Below are 21,514 nucleotides of genomic sequence, written 5' to 3'. Positions count from 1 at the left end.
ATATGTAGTTAGACTAGATCTATATTCATATCCTTACCATATTGGTATTGTGTAATTCCCTATATAAAGGGCTCCTATCAATGAATAAGATGACTCTCTTGCTATCTCTTTGTCTCTACACTTTATTCTTCATCATCATGATAAATATGCAGTACTTGATAATATGATATGCAAGATCAAACTAAAACTGATAAAGATGCAGTACTTGACAGTATGATCTGTAAGATCAAACTAAAGCTGATACGGATACAAAAAAAAAAAAAAAAGACAACCCAAATGAATTGTGGAGAAGAATTGAAGTTAGGGGAGAAGACGTGCTTTCGATGATTTTAGGATAGAAGATGTTGAAAAGAATACTTCTAGCGCAATTTTTTTTTTTAATAATAAATGTATGTTTTGGTCATTTAGCTTACCTATAAAATCTCAATAGAAACATAAAATAAAATTGGTGTGTATTAAGAGATTAAGGGTGTGTATTTAAAATTTCTCTTTGATTAAAGTTGTTGGTTAATGAGGACAAAAAAAAATGTTATCAAAAATGCTCAATCAAGGTAATCATTCAAGACATGAAGATCGCTCCTAGCTTTTTGAATATTTTTCTAAGAAAGTGTTCTGATAAGGATCACTAAGTTAAGTACTAGTTAAAGACTTTCTTATTAATCGTTTATTACACTCACTTTTCAATTACATTTTTTCATCTCAATCGTTTAGTTTTTAGGTCTATATAAGTTAATCACTTGTACAAATTTTCAGCCAAATTGGTGATCGTTAAAGGATCAAACTAAATCAAATCAACTAACGATCCAAAACTGTCAAACATGAGCCGTTTAAGTTTATAATTGGTAAATCACACTTATGAATGCCTTAATGATTTTCAATTTGAATAAAAATTTGTAAAGATGATCTACTTATATATATCTATAAACTAGACGATCGAGATGTGAATATGCGATCGAAAAATAAGTGAAGACAAAGAAGTCATCAACTAGTCCTCAACTTAGTGGTCCTCATTAGAACCACATTCCTTGTTTTTCTATTAGGCATGTATTTGGAGAGTGAATACATTTAGAAGCTCAGAAGAATGTAGGAAAAACAATAATGTCATTAATATTGTACTACAAACATGTACTTTTTATGCATTCAACTTAGGAAAGGGAAGAAGAAGAAAAATTGCTTCCGGTTGTACATCCATATGTGAATGTAATCGTTATTGGTTGGGGATTTGAATGGTTTCTCGTCCATTTGTTTTCCAAGATACTTGCCATGTAATGACATGATCTCTCTTGATATTTTTGCTTCGAGTACTGTTAAGTGAACTAAATTTTAGGTATCGCTCTAACGTTACGCAGTAGCTGATGTAATACAAACTTTTTTGAAGGCGATGTAATACAAACTTTAACATATCATAAACTTTAACATATCATAAACTTTGCTCAAACAATGGGTTGTACAACATCAGCGGCCATAAAAAGTGGTGGTATTCATCCGACCCAATAATATTGTTCACTTAACATTATTGTTTTGCTTCATACGGATTTTGAGGCATATTTAGTGATTTTATCATAATTCATCTTCTTCTTTTTTAAAGGACATAATTCTTCTTTTTATGCGCATTGGTGAATGCTACACTATGTGATGAGTCTCGATATATGTGTATCATGAGTACCACAGTTAGGAAATCATTACAATATATGCTTGGATAAACGGAGGCCATATATTATTCTCGATATGGAGAACCGCGAACCCTAGTTAGATTCAGGATACACAATGTCCGATATCAAAGACTTCGGTAAAAAAATCTTGACTTGACTCTGCTACTTCGCCCACCAAGCAACTAGGGGCCGCACTGGGGTGATGCCGACCCCTAAAAGCCGAAACAACAAGATTTGAATGGGTGCCCCAATTAAGCAAAGGTTTTCGGGGTGATCGTCGCGCGTCCTTCAAAGACAAGCCTTTCAGACTTGAACGAACTTGTATGCATTTTCGGTGTCATGGAGTGGTGGTCTTAGCTCGAAAAGTGGAAGTCACAAAAGACTCATGGCTCTATGGATTGTCTTTGGTTTAGACACGCTCGGTGCCATGTAAAAACTCTTGATTGGAGGTTCAAGGGAAACAGGGTAAGCAAAAAAGCTGGAAAAACATACTTGAAGAACATGTTCCGTGAGTGACCAAGCGTGAAACGAGACATAACATAAGGGATTATAATTCCTCTAATTGAGCCACTAAAACCCTAGTGTGAAGAGGATGACATGGTTGGGCTGGAAGGTGGAAATAGACTACTCCTATATCCTACGCTAAAATGAAAATATCCACGGCAACATGTTTATTGTCCTCCTCGGCAACAACTTTGATTGTTTCTACATGCTATGGGTAGTCACCTCGGTTGTAAGACCAATTGCTACCCTGTTGGTTGATATTTTTGTCTTGCCGGTATGATAAGGACAGTCAGAGACAACAACAGATAAGAGAATCGCTATCCTAATTCTATTCATTTATTATCGTTTTGGTGTCATTGAGATAAGGGATGTTGTCTCATACCTCTCACTGGTTCTCTATAGCCACTCATGGAGGCCAAAGGAGGCAAGTTTTCCGGAGCCACTCTTTTGGCTTTACTAAATAATAAATATAAGGCGCGTTAGCACTTTAGTTTTCAATCATTTGTGGAAATTTGATAATCTATAAACCATCCCTAGCGAACAAGCCAGTCTCACGATCGGGCATGGGTGTCCGGAAGTTATCATTGTATACTCCCGGCCCTGTTCTCGCTTCTCCTTGTTCATGTTCCTAAATCCTCCCAAGGTAGTTCCCAATGTTTGGGAAGTCCAATGACAACCGTAGGTGGTTATTCAAATACAACGAGCACATTGCTATCATAAAAATGCCATCTATTGATAAATCAGGCCATACTCCTCGTTACTGACTGCCCTCGCTGTCTCTTTTCTATGACTTTCGCTTTTAGAGCCTCCTTGATGCGAAAGTCCCACCAGTGTCCAATTCATGCAAACTTTATTCATGTGCCTCGCTAGGCGACTAGTCTTCTTTAAGAAAGGCTAGCAAACTTCCTACTAGTGAGCCTACATCCATCCACTCGACTGCCTTGCGGCGGCAAAAGGATTAGATGCCCCCTGCTAAACAAAGAAAAACGTGTGTGCCGCACTCACGAGGGATTGTCGTAGCTACTAAAGCGTAAACAACGCGCTTCTCCTTCCCCTGCGAGTATAACATGATGAGCCCAAGTTACAAGATGTTGTGTTCCAAACCTCATGCTGCAGGTTTGCTTCTTGAGCTGGAAAATACGATCTTGCCTTGCGTTGTTGGGTTCAAAAAATGGGTAAAGACTCGTTCAATTAGACTCTCTCGTATGCAAAGCTTGGACATCCAGGACATAATCATCTTGGAGGTTTTGGTCTCCTCGGGCCAGAGAAAGCTACTCTACAATTTATACTTGCAGAGTTCCTGCTTTAATTTTAGTCGTAGCAAATCCATATTACTTAGATATCAAAACCTTGTTATTGGTTATTTTCGAGATGTTGATGATTTGCATTTGGCTTTTGTTGGGGTTCACCTCTATAAAATTAAAAACTTGGGTAATTGTGGGAGTTGTGAATCAATGCTAATTATGTCGGCTTTTTAGTTGTGAATCAAATATGAGGAACCTTGATTTAATAATCATTGGAAGTACAAACAGTGTTAACTACATGAGTAGCTTGATCACGATCATTGTGAGCTTGGTCGCTTGATTTCTTGATCTTTACGTCTCTTGACGTGATTATTGATTAGTGACAATATAATATATATGTTTCAATTCCCATATGATTTAAGTCATTATTGGTTTGCGTTTGATCTTGAACAATTTGACTTTTATATGACTTATAGATTTATAGATTTAAGTCTCTATATCTATTTCAACTCCTTAATAGTTACAAAATCTGTTTTGCACAATTTTCATCTCCAAGCTTCTATCCGGTAGTTGCCATCATAGTTCGGACACCCTTTATAGATTACGATAATCATCCACATCTCAACTTGCAAGTAAATTTCTTATTGTAATCTTACAAAGTCTCGCGATTGTGGTATCTGCTTCAAGATGACTTGATGATAATATACATTTTTTTCCTTAGACCAAAAAAATTTGGTCACATCTCACATGTACTAATGGATGCCACTTAATGAAACACATGAACCACACAAAACCTTGTCATATAGTTATATCACACAGATTGAGACCCGCAACCATTTAATTATTTTCTCTAAATACAAAATTGCCCCCAACTATAGTCATCCTCACATTAGCCCTACCTTGTGCCCAATCATCTTCTCTGTCTATTTCTACTGGGCTGCCGTCACCACCTCCGCCCCAAACAAACCCTAATCTCTCTCTCTCTCTCTCTGTGACGCCATGGCCAGAAAGCGAAAGCTCGATTCCAACTCCGCCGAGGCCTCCGAGCCGGCCAAGAAGCAGCAGCAGCCGACGGAGCCCGTCGTCGAGGAGCCCAAGCCCCAAAACGAGCCTCCACCGGAGGAGGTAGAAGAAGAGGTCGACGAGGAGGAAGAAGAGGTTGAGGAGGAGGAGGAGGAGTACGAAGAAGAAGAGGAGGTTGAGGAGGAAGAGACCGGCGTCGAGTACAAGACGGAGAATGTAACGACGACGACGACGTCGGCGGATCCGAGTCAGGCGAACGTGGAGAACGGCGGCGAGGATGACGAGGACGAGCCGATTCAGGATCTTCTGGAGCCGTTTAGTAAGGATCAGCTGGTGAGTTTGCTGAAGGAGGCGGCGGAGAGCCACCGTGACGTGTCGGATCGGATCCGGAAAGTTGCGGATGAGGATCCGATCCACCGGAAGATCTTCGTCCACGGGCTTGGGTGGGACACCACAGCCGAAACCCTAACCAGCGTGTTCACCGAGTACGGTGAGATTGAGGATTGCAAGGCTGTGTGTGACAAGGTCTCTGGAAAATCCAAGGGTTATGGATTCATTCTCTTCAAGACTCGCTCCGGAGCTCGGAGAGCTTTGAAGCAGCCGCAGAAGAAGATAGGGAATCGAATGACTGCTTGCCAATTGGCCTCGTTGGGCCCTGCGGCGACGCCGACTGGGCCTGGGCCTGCTGCGGTGGCGGCCCAGTCCCAGCCGGTTTCGGAGTACACGCAGAGGAAGATTTATGTGAGCAATGTGGGAGCGGATTTGGATCCTCAGAAGCTGCTTGTGTTCTTTTCGAGGTTTGGGGAGATTGAAGAAGGGCCTTTGGGGCTGGATAAGGCGACGGGGAGGCCGAAGGGGTTTTGTTTGTTTGTGTATAAGTCGCCAGAGAGTGCAAAGAGGGCTTTGGAGGAGCCGCATAAGAATTTTGATGGTCACATTTTGCACTGCCAGAAGGCTATTGATGGTCCGAAGCCGGTCAAGTCTCATCACGGGAACCAGCACCACCACAATAGGAATAAGAATTCCGGTGGTTTTGGTGGCGGAGCACCAGCTGGGCCTGGCCATATGATGGCACCAGGTGGTGCTGCTGGAATTGGGTTTAACCAGGGGGCTGCATCAACACAGGCGTTGAACCCGGCGCTTGGTCAGGCTCTAGCTTTGCTTGCTACACAGGGAGCTGGTCTGAATATATTTGGGACTTTGGGAGCTCAAGGTGTGAACCCTGGTGTGCCTGGTGGAGCACATGGAATACAAAGTGCGTATGGTGGTCAGCCAAGTATCAGTCCTGGAATGATGGGAACCTATGGAAATCAAGGGGCATTGCCGGGAGGCTACCCCAACCCGCAGTTGGGCCAAGGTGGATCAGGAAGAGGGCCACATGGTCTTGGGCAATACGGTGGTGCTCCTTACACGGGGCACTAGATGCCCCTGAGGTATAGCAAACTTACTCTTTTACTTGGTATTTTTAGTCAATCACTCACTTGTGCACAAAAATAAAACAAAGTCACTCTTGCACAATGTAGTTTAGCACATTTCATTTTGGAAAATTGAAATGTAGAAGGCATTGAGTTCAATCTAATGCATAGTGTTGATCAAAGCTTCTGAATTTTCCTTAATTGCATTTACTTGTTATGTTCTTGTTTTGTGCTGCCCTCACTTGGTTAGTTATTACTTTTGCAGTCATTGTTGTGTCAAATATAAGTAAATGAATATTGAAGCTAGTTCTTTCTTTGAACTCGAACTCTATCTTGCATTCTCTTTAAAGGGATTTTGGGTTCAAAACCTTTCATCTCTTTTAAAATGTTTTTCACATTTTCTTATTAAATGTGCAGATTCCTCATAGGTGCATCAGTGTTTTTTACTGGTCTGGTGATTCTTCTGAAGTTTAAATGGAGCTGATGGTTGCTACAAAGAGCAGAATCTTAAAATTGTCAAAAGAAATTTCCGTTTTATCCCCATTTTCTATTTCTTCTTCTAGCTCTTCAAAGTACTGTAGTTTTTTTAATATTTGCTTGAAAGCTCAAGGTTTGAGAAATTGACTTATAAACCTATCTGTATTTCAAGGTGTCAGTGAGGTTGAACAAAATGCTTTTAAATTTCCAATCCTATGGACTAAATGAATTTGTTATGTAGTTTTATTTCTATAATGCTTATTGGTCTGTATTAATGCTCTTTTCAGTGATTTCTTTTGGTTTTGAATAATTGTTTATGGCTCGCACCACAATCTTTAATCAAGTTTGTCTATACTATCTTTGTTAGTTCTTTTGAAAATGTGTTTTGTTTGTAAATTAGCACTGATTATTGCATAGTGCGAAATTGTTGAGCACTGTCAGTTTTCAAACAAACCTCTCTATCTCTCTCTGACAACCTGTTATTGTTTACAACAATATTGCATCCCATTGGCAGGTAATGTAATGCAGGTGTGAGTGGCCATAATTACTTCTATGGCTACATTTTCTGATATCATAGTTCATGAAGATCAGTGATAAACTAAAAAAGGATGCCTTAGTTGGAAAAATTGTAAAATTCTAGGATGTTTCTAATCACAAATTGATTTTCAAAAGCAGTATTGTGATATGGGATTCCCTGGTGATTTCTATTATAGAAAAGTATATTCCTCTCAAACAAATGAATGTTCTTTTTAGAAAAAAGAGTCTTCTTTTCGACCTTATGTTCCTGGGAGAGAAATAAAACTCACTTTGTTCGTCTCTTACGCGACTGTTGCTACATTCTGTATTGTAGCAGCTTCTGTGTCCTTACTGACTCCTCTTGATATATTTATCTAGTATGCATATTCAGATGTCTGGTATCTCTTGTTTTTGCTTCCATTCCCTGTGGTCAGGGTGACTTGGATTTCAGCATATGTGCGCTTTAGTACGTGGACTAGTTTTGCTCTATGCTAGGCTCCTAGCGAAGTTTAAAGCCTAGCTGCTTTCAGTCTTATATGAGTTATGGTATTAGCCTTCAGAGTTGTGAAATTTCTTGTCTCGAATATTTTCTCAACTCCCTTCTTTAGGTGGAATAGTTTGTTTTAAAGATTGCAGGTTCAATTTCAAGCGAAACTCCTTTTGATCAAAATCTTCTTTTTTGTTTGTTGTGAAAATTTCTGTGATATTTGTTCGGCAACTTTCTGTTATTTAATCTTGTATCCTATTATTAAATCACTTGTGTTCTTTTGTTACTGGTCCAAGTTCACACATTAATAGCCAGAAGGAGAGAAATTTCATGTTTCCAGGTGTTGGGAAGGTAATCTGCTCTTTAGTAGATTAATCAAGGAATTTGGTTGCATGGAAGGAGTAACAGGCTGTTAAAGATTGGTCCAAGGTCGGCCAATAACATAATGAAAAGGAATAATATAAAACCAGACAGGGGATTTTCGATGCCAAGACTCCTAGAAGCTATCTTCCGTTTCATGTTCTAACATTCCCAGAGGGTCAAAATGAACTTGTGGATTGGAGTTAATGAGTTGGCAGAGGTAAACCTACATCAGAATTGGTAAATGATGTACCAACCAAAGGGGAAATTTCCTCGGGAAAATGAGGTCTTCCAAGGGTTGGCGGAAGTGCTCCACACAAATCCCCTTTGAAAGAGAAGGGTTTCCTACGACATCGCAAGAGAATCGGTAAATGAACTTGTGGACAATGATTGATGTTTTGGCAGAAAGTAGCAAACCGTCCTTTGAAAGCACGGTTGCAAAACTGTATGGTTCCAAAGATACGTCTAACTTCGTTTCAAAAGAGTACCACCAAACCCTCAGAGAAGTTGGACTAGAAATCGTAGAGTTGTCCTCTGTTGATTGTCTTCGTCGTAGCTATGCAACTGTTTGATCATCACTAATGAGATGTAATATAACATCCGAGAGATTGCTTTATGAGTGAAACAGATGAAACGTTTGCTTCCTATTGATCGGTTTGAAATAGGTCAAAAATTGGCTATGCATATGTTGGTAATTATTGTCACTACTTGTAAGTCCTTGACAACGCAAGTCTAGTTGGTTTTAACAGAAAGTGTCTAGTTTTGTATAGACGTGGTTGGAGGAGACACACATGTTCAGCTACACGTGGCACAAGATGACAGGATGGTCTGGAATTCTTGAAATCTTGGGAGCAGAATGTGCACCACGAAATCTGGTATTTGATGGTGCGGGCGTTATCGTTATGTTATAGTTTCTCTTGGCGCCAATTCATTCACACTTTCTCCTCTTTTGTTGGTTTACGGAACATGATGTTAGATTTGAATAGAACTACAACAATGAGTCCTTGTCAGTGACCTTTCTCTTGGTTCATCTGTTTACAACAAACACAAGTGTATGGCGTGAATCCCTTGAAATTTGAAGGAACTATCCCTTTTGTTGAGGGTTAATGTAATTTCACAATGTAGATCAAATCAATTATAATGTTCATGTAGTTGAAAAAGATCATGTTGCATAACAAGTTCACTAGCTCATATAAATCTTTTGGTGATCTTCTATCATTCAACATAATCTTTAGTGATATGTTCATGTGTAGCCCAACATATAAGGTATTACATAATTTGTTTTAGGGGTTAGCGACTTGTCATTCAATAGTTTCAACACTCAGAGAGGCTTTATGTAACATGTTTTGATCATCGAGAATTACAAACATAGTTGAAATGAATGAGTTATTTAAACAACATATCTCGTTTAAATTATACAGCAATTTCGTGAATCCACTTAACTCTACCCTAACATCAATTCTCCCTAGTATATACTTTAGAAAAATGAGATCAATCCACCCATAAACAATCTCACAACTTTGCAGAGTCCACAAAGTAGGCTTCAAAACCATCCTCCTCCCCCAACAGAAACCTCACAAAAAATGCAATTGGTTATGTGATAGAGACCCTAAAACCCCCCATATCTCAATAGTCCATCCTTTCATTTTCTCCATCTTTGTCTCTACTATTCTCTCCCATGGCTTTAAAGTTTAAACCTCCACACATTTCACCACTATCTCCAACCTCTCTGCTCCTTCCTCCCCTGAGAGAGTAGAGAGAAAGAGCAACCTCCATTCCACCACACACCTTTGAAACCCAAACCCCCAAATTCATATCCATACAAACACAAAGACTCCACCTTTCTCTTCTATCTTCTCACCATGGAGCTCCACCGCCTCGACCTCCGCTCCACCTTCCTCGCCGGCTCCACCCCCACCTCCTCTCTCCCGCCTCGCCTCCGCTCCCTAATCTCCGCCCAATCACCCAAACCCACCTCCCCCTCCATCAAAATCACTTCTTTATTCAAACCCTCAACACCCACTTCACATATCCGCACAAAGCTCCCGGCTTTGGCCGTCGAAACTCCGGTGGCCACGTCAGAGAACACCGACATTGAGTCTCTGTTTTCTGACAACTCCGGGAACGGGACCCACGAACGTAAACGTGGCAAGAAGAGCTCCAATTCCGGAGCTTCCGGCGTTTCTTCCGGTGTGAAGCTCGAGAATGTGACCAAGAGCTATAAGGGTGTGACTGTGTTGAAGGATGTGACGTGGGAAGTGAAGAAGGGTGAGAAGGTTGGACTGGTGGGTGTGAATGGTGCGGGGAAGACGACCCAGATGAGGATTATTGCTGGTTTGGAGGAGCCGGACTCGGGGAATGTGATAAAGGCGAAATCGAATATGAAGATTGCGTTTTTGAGTCAGGAGTTTGAGGTTTCGATGAGTAAGACGGTGAGGGAGGAGTTTATGAGTGCTTTTAAGGAGGAGATGGAGGTGGCTGAGAGGCTGGAGAGGGTGCAGAAGGCGTTGGAGAATGCTGTGGAGGATATGGACTTGATGGGGAGGCTGTTGGATGAGCTGGATAAGCTGCAGAATCGGGCGCAGGAGTGTGACTTGAGTATGGTGGATGCAAAGATTAGTAAGTTGATGCCGGAGCTTGGGTTTGCGCCCGAGGATGGGGATAGGTTGGTGGCTTCGTTTAGTAGTGGTTGGCAGATGAGGATGTCGCTTGGCAAGATTTTGCTGCAGGTATATAGTTTTGTGTTGTTAGATGAAAAATGTAGTTGTTGGAATTGTGAGTTCTAGCTTGGAGTTTTGCTTGATGGATATATGAACTTATTGTTATTGTTGGTATAGTTTGCAGTAGTGTGTTGTTGCCGAAATGGTGTCATGGTGCATTGTGATTAGTGGTTAACAAGGGGAATTGCTTACTTGGTTTTTGATTAGGGAGGTGCAATTTCAAGTATGAAGTTGGTTACTCTAAATAGCAGTGTTATCATGTTGCATTTAGGGTAGCTTGAGCGTTGTAATTTTTAATCTGAGAGAATTAATCATCATACTCTGAAAGTGGCTATCAACTGTATCTGTATGTTTAACACTATTACCGTAAGATATGCTAATGTGCATGGCACATATATCTTAGAATGTATATTGGTGTAGCTGTGGATCACAGTATAATGGCTGAAAATATGTACTTTCAGGACCCTGATTTACTACTGCTGGATGAGCCTACAAATCACCTTGACCTTGACACAATTGAGTGGCTCGAAGATTATCTCAATCAGCAAGATGTGCCAATGGTTATCATATCTCATGACCGAGCTTTTCTCGATCAATTGTGTACAAAAATAGTGGAAACTGATATGGGTGTCTCCAGAACGTATGAGGGAAATTATTCTGAGTATTATATTGCAAAGGCAGCTTGGATTGAAAGTCAAAATGCTGCTTGGGAGAAGCAACAAAAGGAAATTGAGCACACAAAAGATTTGATACACAGGTTGGGCGCTGGAGCAAATTCTGGCCGTGCGTCTTCTGCTGGAAAGGTACATTGAGATTTATCAGGGTATCAAACTGATTTGCTTGGAATTCTGAATGAATAAAAACATCAATCTAATCTGGACAATTGGTTAGCACTGAGTTCTGTTATTTCGCTTTCTCAAGGTTATAAAATGCAACTAAGCTGTTTTACTCTACATTCTATTCTCTCAGTTGTGAGAACTTACGGGAAAGTACAATATTTTTGAAAAAAAAAAATATATATAGCATCTCTTAGACTTTGCTCTAATCAAGTTTTGTATATTAAGATGTAGTTTATCATTCAATCATTCTAGTACAACTGCATTAAGTTTGTTGCTAACAAACTGTGTCTGCCAAATTCTATATCTTTCTATTAATTATAAAACAATACTAAAACAAATGATTTTTGCTTTATCTCTCTGATGTCTGGTCAAGTCTGTGTGCATTCACAAAATTGATTATCTATTCTCACCAGGTATTTACAAAGATCATTTTGCTGGCTACCTCCAATTCTTTATCTAAGATTTATTTTCTTCTTGGAAAACACAGAAGCTGGAGAAACTTCAGGAAGAGGACCTAGTTGAAAGGCCGTTCCAGAGGAAACAGATGAGGATCAGGTTTCCTGAACGGGGAAGAAGTGGAAGATTTGTTGCAACACTTAAGAATCTGGAAGCTGGCTTTGGGGATAAGGTGTGTTTACACATTATGATCAGAAGTAAAAGTGCTATATGCCATATTTGCTTGCCGCCTTAAAGAGAGAGCTTTTCATCTGCAAATTGTGTATATTAATTGCACTCATATCTGTTGTGTACCAGGTGCTGTTTAGCAGAGCAAATCTCACAATTGAAAGGGGAGAGAAGATTGCCATTATTGGCCCAAATGGATGTGGAAAGAGTACTTTGCTGAAACTAATAATGGGGTTACAAAAGCCAACAGCTGGTGAAGTTCTGCTTGGGGAGCATAATGTCCTACCAAACTATTTTGAACAAAATCAGGTGTGTACTGTCATTACTATTTTCTACTTTGAAATAACTAATAGCATGGAGTTTTTTCTTAGTAATCGAGGAACCATATTTGTATATTTCCTTGTCAGTCTATTGTTGGTTGACCCATGTTCATGTCTTTTTAGGCTGAGGCACTGGATTTAAATAAAACAGTGCTTGAGACAGTAGAAGAAGCAGCAGAGGACTGGAGACTTGATGATATAAAGGGTCTCCTTGGTCGTTGTAATTTCAAAGCTGATATGCTTGATAGAAAAGTTTCCCTCCTAAGTGGTGGTGAGAAGGTTAGTTCAAGATGCATTTTTTCAATTAAATTTCTTAAACTTAGCTTTTATGGGTACATGTAACATTCTTTGTTCAAAATATTTTGTTGACCTGCTAGTGTTGACTCTGCATCTAGTTCAGTTATTTCAATTTGTCTAGATATTTTTTGTGGTAACTGCCAGTTTTTCCTGAGTCCTAATTATATAGCGTAGTAATTTTATTTAACCATTCATGGTTCTCATTGGCATTCTGTTGCCGCTCAATGGAACTTGTGACCTTTGACTAGGCCAAGATAATACAAGTAACTTCTCCAAAAGAATAGTAATGCAAGCGAGGCGCAATGATTTTATAGACATGAGTCTAGGTAAAACTGTGCACATGAGGATGAAGTTAGATGTAGGACTTAGAGACATCTATCCCATCCTAGTAATGTTTAAGGTTTCTTTCAAACTTGTTTCTCATAACTTCAAGTATGTTATTCATATAATATGTGAGCTTTTTGCTTAACCAGCTGGTCATCATTGTCATAACACTCTTATATTTGTTGTAATAACCATATGATAACAGTCCTGCATACTATCCGTTATGAATAGTGTTTTTATTCTATAGACAATTTAGTATAATTGTTTCCTCCCATTGTGGCAGCTTTTCTGTTGTCCAATGCTTTGCAATCCTTGAACTATCCATTGTTTATGCTACTTCTTTTATGTATATAAATACAAGATGGCTTTACTATCTATGGAAGCAAATGTGTCAATACTCCAAAATAATGTCTTCCTCTTGAGAATCAATCGAGGGCACGGTTTAATAGTTTGTCTTTTCATTTTTGTTAGGCGCGCCTTGCTTTCTGCAAGTTCATGGTAAAGCCATCTACTCTTCTAGTTCTGGATGAACCGACAAATCACTTGGATATTCCTTCGAAAGAGATGCTTGAGGTATTCCTACATTTCCTTTCCATTCTGTTCTCCACAATAAATGGTTTATTGTAGTACATCAGTATCACTTACCTGTATTATAATTCATAATTGTTCTTTCAGGAGGCAATAAATGAGTACAAGGGCACTGTTATCACAGTTTCTCATGACCGATACTTCATAAAGCAAATAGTTAACAGAGTAGTGGAAGTTAAAGACAGAAGATTGCAAGATTATGCAGGCAATTACAATGTAAGCAGTCTTCATTGTCAGTTTATTATGTGCCTAAAAGCATGTGATGTCTGGATAATCTTTTGTTTTGGTTTTTTAATGTCTGTCTTTTTCTTTTTTCTTTTTTTTTAAAATTGTTTTCAGCTAAAATTGGAATACATAACAACATATTGCATATATATATTAACCAATACTAAGCATTATTGAATATTTTTAATTTGAGAGTTAGCAGAACCAAGAGATTGATGAGTCGCCTGTAATAATACAGATATCATTGAAGAATGGAGTAAAAATTTTAGTGTGAAAAGGATGAGATCCGTTTATATAAGCCAGTCTTTCATCTGCAATCTCAGCAAAAGGAAATATCGCCTATAGAGTAGCAGTTCTTTAATTTGGAGTCTGGAGTTCATTTAAAATTGAAACCAATTATGCAGTTGCTTACTTGATGATTGTTTGTGACCATGCAATTTAATGATGTGCAGTATTATCTAGAGAAGAATCTAGATGCTAGGGAAAGAGAGCTCGAGCGTGAGGCAGAGATTGAGGAAAAGGCTCCTAAAGTGAAAGCGAAATCGAAGATGTCCAAGGTAAGAATGCTTCTTATATGAAACCTTAAGAATTTTGCAGGCTTTGTTTAGTGCAGCAATCTGAGCCAATCCGGTATTGACTTCCTTAGCTTTTCATTGCAGGCTGAAAAGGAAGCTCGAAAGAAGCAAAAGATGCAGGCATTCCAGCAAGCAAAGGCAAAATCAAAAGGAACAAAGAACGCTAAAAGATGGAATTAAGTAGTTTATTTCGAAGCGGCCCAGTTTACCAGCTGCTCGATCATGTATGTATATATCAATTAGTACATTAATAGATTTCCAGGAACAAGCAACGCCAAAACAGAAATGCTGTACCTGAAGCATCTGCTTTTTGCTCGGTAGTTGCAGAACATGGAACACAAGTACGTGCTTTCACAATCTAACCACAGATTTAGACATGAGAGCCACATGGTTTGATTGTATTGCATAGAATCTGTAAATTTATTGGCCACAATGAATACTGTATATTCACATTTGAAAAACTAGTTGCCGAGTCTTTCTGCCATTACAGGAGTGAGCCGATTCTTTATTTTTTAATGACAATGAGGAAAAAGATATATCAAAAAGAGATACTGAACATAGATGATTAGTGGTTATGTTCCAATGAGTTCATATCTGTTGTGCAGTGCAGTAAAGTGTCATTTTTTCAGGAATACCAAATTAAGTCCCAACTTTACCACATCACAACAAAATCAGACAACAAATACTGGATACTTAAAAGTAGATACTGGTTATAAAATGGATTACCATTAACAATATTATTGTTCATATACAGAGAATGATAGAATGTACATATTTTTGATCTGTGGAATTCATCAAATCTGCATAGCATATATACAAGAGTTGAATCCCCCTCTGATCAGTTGCGATATGCATCTGCACATATATGTACAAGACCTATCTACCCCATGTCTAATTCCCTTCTGAACTTTACAAACAACTGCTTGTTTGCACAGTGCCAACACTCTTTCCATTTACATTCGTACAATATGATTGAATCGCTTGCTTCCGGCAAGTCAAATTCACGTTTTCCAGTCTTACTCCGCTGCATGGATTTTCTGCACTACAATCAAGTTTTATTGCGACTGCTGTTGCTGATGTTCCTCTAATGTTCTGGTACAGTACATCACTAACTTTGACACCTGATACCTATTTGACATAAGAAAGCAATGTGCTTTAGTTCTTATGTTGTTGCACTTTCAGCAAAGTTAGAGACTGGAGCATAATCAAGTTAGTTAATGATTTCTTACCTGACCAGGACAGTTGAGGTTGTGTGGACAGTAATTTTGGTCGATTATAATGGGGTTTTGGACATTAATCATTTTGACGTCAAGGAATTGAACACCTTGTACAAACCCTGTGCTGGGTCTTGCCCAGGATTTGATCCTCAGACCATTTTGGGTACCCTTAAAAATCGCATTTTTGAGTGTTACATTTTGGACTCCTTCCTCTACCAAATCTTTGGCCAGGCTCCCAATGCTGCAATCACAACACAGGAACACACATTAGCCAACATTAACATTAAGGGTCGTAATCAGAAGCTACCATTATATTCAGTCTTAAACGCTCATTTCAAGAAATAAAATTCATTGCCCTGGTACTTTCACTCAGAGTAGAAGCAATGTCTAACTTCAATGATTATGAACATAATGTTTACATGTATACTACATGCAGACTTTTACATACCTAATGCCATGGCCAGGTCCGCAAAATATGCGTTCCATCCACAAGTCCTTGGTGCCGGGGCCAATAGAGACACAATCGTCCCCAGTTTTGATGGAGGTGTCGAAGATTGCAACATTTTTTGAGAACTGGACATGGATGCCGTCGGTGTTTGGGCTATTGCCAGCAGCAATGACTTTGACGCCTTGAATGAGTACATCTTGGCAGCCGTTTATCACAATGTGAAACATTTGGCTGTTCAATGACATTAGTCCTTCAACTCTAATGTCCTTGGAGTTTGTGAAACTCAAAGTCTACAATTATATGTACAATAATTCAATTAGCTTCAGTATCAACTGTAAAATAAGATACGATGATTTAACTGGAGTATAGTTACTAACCGTGGCTCCATTAGGACAGCTAGTGGTTTTAGTGCTTAACTTGCAAGCCCACAGGGCGGAGCCCTTGGCATCAAGTGCCCCTCCGATTATTGTCACCCCGCTAACTCCTTCAAAGCTGAACCAGTTGTTCGCTTGGCCTAATACTCGGTAATCAGGCGAAGCCACGAGTGTTCCATCAATCCGAAAAGTGACATGTGAGTTGCAGTCACCTTTAAAGGCCATAGCGCCAAGCAAATACCTCCCCTTTGGTACATATATTTCACTGGAATCTGAAGAGGTGCCACATGCTGCAGACCAGGTTTCGAGAAAAGCTTGGGTTGAGTCGGTTACACCATTGCGCTTCGCTCCAAACTTGAGAACATTATATGTACTTGTACTGTTCTGATCACCAGAGGCAGATGATTGGTATAGAATATGTAGAGAAATGAACACAACTATCGCAAAACAACTTGTAAGCTTAGTCATTTTCCTTCTTTGTTTTTTGATTTCTGCCTGAGAGGGAATAAAAAGAGGAAGCTAGAGTTAATAACACTAGGAGAGATTAGGGAGAGTAGATTAGCTAGAGAAGAAAGAAGTAGAATGGATGTTGGTGGAAGGAGTTGATGAAGAAGCTAGCTAGGGCTTCTGGGTATTTATAAGCAGGTTTATGTGTACATATACATGCATGCTAGGTTTGATACATATACAAGGGATATATGCTTGGTGTTGTGGGTTTTAAGAAACTGAAAAATGGATGCATATACATGGAAAGCATATGAAGAAAGCAGCGCCGGAAATAGAACAGCTAATTTGATAGACAATCTTCTCTTTTTTATGGTATTATATCTGAAACATAGGTCCAGGGAGGTCTCTCATTAGTACAAGGAGATTTGTATTTGATTTCTTGTTGTTTAGGAAATGACTTTCTAAGTAATACATGAGTATAATACTGAGATCATTAATAGTTCAGAGAAGGAAGCATGTTTTGAGCCGTTCACTTGGGGTGTGAATCAATTCATCCCACAGGCACCGAGTTGAGTTCGATCACTCGGTTGCTTCAAGTCCAAGAACATACCAAAAGGTGGGCTGGTACTTATTAAAAATTCATTGGTAAAGCTTGGGTTTTAAAGAGGATTAAGAAAATAATCATTTTGAAGAGAGATATAGTAGTGATCATGCAACGCAATGGATTTAAAAGATAATTGCAAAAAACATGTTCTGGTTCATAATTAACAAAGGTGGGACTCCCACCGTGGGAGATGTTTGCAGCTTCAGACATTGCAACAGTTAGATAGTGAAAAACTGGTACTCCAGACGGAGACGTTAACAAAGGGGTAGTTCCGTAATTTCATGACGCTACAGTAATTGACTGATTTTACTGCAAGACGGAAGGGTAGAACGGATATTTTGCCAACGAGTCACAATCTCATGCGTATAGCTCTTGAGCGGCACAGTGAACGCTTTCCCCAATCCGAGATCCGCAATCTTCAAAATCCCTCTATCCTTATCCAACAACAAATTCTACGGCTTCAAATCGCGGTGAAGCACGCCATGCGAGTGACAGTGCGTGACTCCCTACATAGCTGAAACAGAAAGCTCTGGACCATCGCTGGCGCCCGAATTAGGGCCCTTCCGGAAGAAATCAATGAACTTCTTGAGATTGGTATCGAGGTACTCCAAGACGAGGTAGAGGACAGACTTGTTACATCTACAATTTCTATCTATCCTAGTTCAAGTAGGAGAGCTTTGTACTTAGTTTTATCTCGTTTAAGTTAGAACACAGCGTTTTGATAGTTTTGCCAGGTTGGCTGAAATGAGTTGTAAGGTCCAATGTCAGTTTGACACGCGTCCCACATGACAGAGTCTAAGATATTTAGCTCGCTGCAAGTATCGGAGAAAAAAATTAATCAAGCTTTTATTATTTCAGTTTATTTTATTTGCATTTTCTTCATTTCTGGTTCTTTCCAATCTTAATATGGAGAGTTAGGGTTTACACCCTAACAATCTGGTATCAGAGCCTCCGATTTGGAGGCCATGGCTAACAAGAAGCGGGGTGGAGGAGCATCTACAACTCAACGTACCTCACCTCGGAGCTGAATCATCCCACCAACTTGAATATGAATTTTAGGTTCATCGAGATGAGACAGCTGCGCAAATACTGGTGATGCAAGACTCAGTGACCACGATGCAAGGGTCGCTAGAGGAGGTGCAACGCTCTGTAGTCACCATCAAGGCGAAGTTGATAGCTGAGATGCGTCTGCTCTAGCTTACTAGAAGCGAAGACCAGCACTGCAGCTCCTGGAGTGGATCTAGCTAGAAATAGAGCTCTAGCAACCACATTGGCTCAAATTAGTTTTGGGTCCTTGCAGGAGGTGAGCGGTGTAGCTGTAGTCCCAAATTTGGTGACACTGGAACCTTCGTCAGCAAAAGCGTCTATAGTAGCCACCTCAACGACTTCGTCACCATCTTCAGCACAAGGAAGTACTTCGAAACCACCTTCTTCTGATTCTGAAAGGTTATCGTTTCGTGAAGTACAACACCATGAAGTGATTTTGGGGCTTAATTCTAAGGTTACTACTGCATTTGTTAATGTTACTAAAGAGGTAGCTGACCCTATTGTGATTCCTCGTTCAAAAGTAATTAGGTCAACTGTGCCTTATACTGATGTGAATGCTAGCAAGAGTCTGGGAGGTACAAGAGAAGTTCACTCTAAACCTCTTACACCAAACTACTACCAGCATACCAATTTTGAGGCTAATCCATTTTATTATATAACATGTCCATTTCGTGTTACAAACATGAGTACTAATTCTGGTTATAGTGCGTTCTGCACCTACATCTCCTACTAGCACTGTTGATCCCTCTATGCCACACTTTTTTAACATTGGCTTTCAAGCACTGTTGGATCATAATTCATAGATAATTTTGTGCCCTAATCCTTGAGAATTACTTGTTCTAAAGTCCATTTTGTTGTCAACTAATCCATTTCCATGTTTTGTAGAAAATATTGACAAGAGAAGAGAAACGGTGAAATTCCGGTGATTTTCCGAGCATCACCTCTTGTGGCGGCACAAGTGGCGGCGCATCACCACTTTTGGTGGTGCTATATATTTTTGGCCAATTTCATAGAAAAGGAAAGGTGGAGAAGTCTTGTTCTATCACAACTAGTTCTTAACCTTTTGGTTAGATGTCAACTCCAACACCTTTCACTCTTTCCCACCATAATCATCACTTCCCTATTTTACCCAAAAGTCCATCATGATTCCATACATATATCTTCCATGCTTTTGTGTTACACCACCTTTTCCTTACACCATTTTTCCTATCATTACCTATTAGCCTACTCCTTTTCTCTCCATCATTACCTTTTCTCTTACAATTCTCTTCCCATCACCTTTTGCCTTGGTTTTGGCAATGTTATAGCCATGTTCACACTCATTCTTGGGAGCAAATTAAAATCGGATGGGAGGAGGAGAAAATCTGATTTTTTGTTTTCTCTCCCCACTTTTGCTCCATCTTTCATCTTTATTTAAGTTTCTCTCCCCCATTTTGGAGACACCATCTCCCACTTCACACACTATCTCATTTCCTCTCTCTAATCTCCATTAGAGAACCACCACCACTCCTCCACAAAACCTCCATCTCCACCACCTTCATACCATAACCTCACTACCATCACCTCCAAATTCGTCACTTTTCCCTTCTACCCATCTCATCTCATATACACAAAGCTTCATCATTTTGCCATTCATCCATCTATTCCATCCTTTATCATCAAGCAAGGAGAAGGAAGAGGAGCTAGCACCATTTGAGGACACCATCACCATCACCTCCATCATCACCATCACAAGGATACCATGAGTTCATCCCTTTCCTCCTCAACTTGAGCATAGTCGCTTTTCTTTCCTTACTCTTTAGTTTGATGTTCATAATCATGTTGAAGCTTGTATATTTGATTATGAGTGAGTAGTTAGTTTGTTGGGGCTAGGGTTGAAAGCCCTAGCCAATCTTGTATGACATTGATGTATATATTGTGTTTGATGCACTTTTCATTAGCACCTTAATATGCTAGATCAAGAGTTGAACTTTCATGCTTGAACTTAATCAATTTGGGTATGTTTGTTTGCTATGACATGAGAAATAATTAGGGCTTGATTAACCTTAGTTGTTTGAAGCATGATAGCATATCATATGTGCATGTTAGGGTTGTGAACTACAATCACTTAGAGATAAGCTTGGTTGGTTTGCATAATTTCTTCATCTCCAAGCTTTATGCATTTAGGGTAATAAATGACATCATTCATTTTAGAAGCAACATTGTTTGCAAGGGAGGGTAGAGGTGAAAACCTTAAGTCCCAACTCCCATCAATTTCATCACATCTAATTTAGCTTAGCATATTTATATTTCAAGTTTACATTTAGCAAGTTTCGAATCAAATCATCTCAAAACCAAATTCAAATCTACCTCATCTTGCATATATTCACCATGAACTTTGGTTCACTTGTGAGCCATTGTTTGTGATTGTACATTTGCATAATCTTTTTAGCATCCTTTAGGTTTTCCTAGCTAGAGTGGGTTTACCAACCCTTTGGGTACGATATCCCTTACTCATAATTCCTACACTATAACTTGGCCCTTATACTTGAGGGTGGCTTTTTAGCTAACAAACACATGCTCCATTTTGTCAACTGGTCCCTATTCCAGTTCATACATACTCCAATATCCATTTTTGTCAACTGGACCTTATCACAGTTCATACACAACTCATCCATTGGTGTCAAATAATATCTACCCACCTCATCCAATTTTCGATGCTCAATCATCTAATGGTGCTTGGTTGCAAGCTACCCCACCACACACTCCATATGTTAATCCCAATACACACACAGTTCATAACACCATGCTACAACATACAAACCCCAACCAAACACCATCACCATACACACACCAACAATTCAGTTTTGATCTTTCACTACCTTCCATGAAACAAGTGAGACTTGAGTTTGCCAGTTTCAGTGGAGGAGATCCTGTTTATTGGTTAAATAAGGCTGTACAGTTTTTCAATTTTTAACAAATTCCTGAGGACAGGAAGTTAACCATAGGAGTCATGCATTTGACAGAAACAACTTCAGATAGGTGGTACCTGTTTAGACGTGAATTTCCTTAGATTTGGCAAGGACTCATTGATTTGTTAATGAGGGAGTTTGGGGGGTACAATGTCACTGATCATCAAGCTGCTTTAAGAAGAATGTCACAAACTGGGAGCGTAGAAGATTACATGGGACAGTTTACTCAGCTGTCA

At 39.5% G+C, this 21,514-nt stretch overlaps 3 protein-coding genes across 3 annotated transcripts; 2 read left to right on the top strand and 1 right to left on the bottom strand.

Moving 5' to 3' along the window:
- Positions 1-4,399: 4,399 nt before the first annotated feature.
- On the top strand, positions 4,400-6,862 carry LOC101308619. The gene is made up of 2 exons (XM_004289216.1): positions 4,400-5,856; positions 6,256-6,862. The coding sequence occupies exon 1, from the start codon at positions 4,400-4,402 to the stop codon at positions 5,843-5,845; it is 1,446 nt and encodes a 481-aa protein (XP_004289264.1). The 3' UTR covers positions 5,846-5,856; positions 6,256-6,862.
- A 2,555-nt stretch (positions 6,863-9,417) lies between these two features.
- Positions 9,418-14,730, top strand: LOC101314214 (ABC transporter F family member 5-like). Its single transcript, XM_004288048.1, has 9 exons — positions 9,418-10,407; positions 10,860-11,201; positions 11,725-11,865; positions 11,991-12,170; positions 12,305-12,460; positions 13,274-13,375; positions 13,478-13,606; positions 14,068-14,172; positions 14,275-14,730. The coding sequence occupies exons 1-9, from the start codon at positions 9,541-9,543 to the stop codon at positions 14,368-14,370; spliced, it is 2,118 nt and encodes a 705-aa protein (XP_004288096.1). The 5' UTR covers positions 9,418-9,540; the 3' UTR covers positions 14,371-14,730.
- Positions 14,731-15,099: 369 nt separating this feature from the next.
- On the bottom strand, positions 15,100-20,047 carry LOC101308325 (polygalacturonase-like). The gene is made up of 5 exons (XM_004289215.1): positions 19,871-20,047; positions 16,233-16,724; positions 15,856-16,145; positions 15,420-15,648; positions 15,100-15,318 (listed from the first exon to the last, which is right to left on the bottom strand). Exons 1-5 carry the CDS (start codon positions 20,045-20,047, stop codon positions 15,100-15,102), a joined length of 1,407 nt encoding a protein of 468 aa, XP_004289263.1.
- Between the last annotated feature and the right edge of the window lie 1,467 nt (positions 20,048-21,514).

This window comes from Fragaria vesca, linkage group LG1 (genome assembly GCF_000184155.1).
Source record: "Fragaria vesca subsp. vesca linkage group LG1, FraVesHawaii_1.0, whole genome shotgun sequence".
Taxonomy (NCBI): Eukaryota; Viridiplantae; Streptophyta; class Magnoliopsida; order Rosales; family Rosaceae; genus Fragaria; species Fragaria vesca.
The sequence above is the reverse complement of the archived record's forward strand: the minus strand, read 5'-3'. Positions and strand labels throughout refer to the sequence as shown.

Bases quoted from the DNA above. Each gene is read 5' to 3' on its own strand.
- LOC101308619 (XM_004289216.1), top strand. From the start codon at position 4,400: ATGGCCAGAAAGCGAAAGCTCGATTCCAACTCCGCCGAGGCCTCCGAG.
- LOC101314214 (XM_004288048.1), top strand. From the start codon at position 9,541: ATGGAGCTCCACCGCCTCGACCTCCGCTCCACCTTCCTCGCCGGCTCC. The intron at 12,171-12,304 runs GTGTGTACTGTC...ATGTCTTTTTAG, and splicing joins ACTATTTTGAACAAAATCAG to GCTGAGGCACTGGATTTAAA. The intron at 13,376-13,477 runs GTATTCCTACAT...TTGTTCTTTCAG, and splicing joins CTTCGAAAGAGATGCTTGAG to GAGGCAATAAATGAGTACAA.
- LOC101308325 (XM_004289215.1), bottom strand. From the start codon at position 20,047: ATGGAGGTGATGGTGATGGTGTCCTCAAATGGTGCTAGCTCCTCTTCC. The intron at 16,725-19,870 runs GTATGAAGGTGG...ATTCCCTCTCAG, and splicing joins GTGATGGTAGTGAGGTTATG to GCAGAAATCAAAAAACAAAG. The intron at 15,319-15,419 runs GTAAGAAATCAT...TATGTCAAATAG, and splicing joins ACCTCAACTGTCCTGGTCAG to GTATCAGGTGTCAAAGTTAG.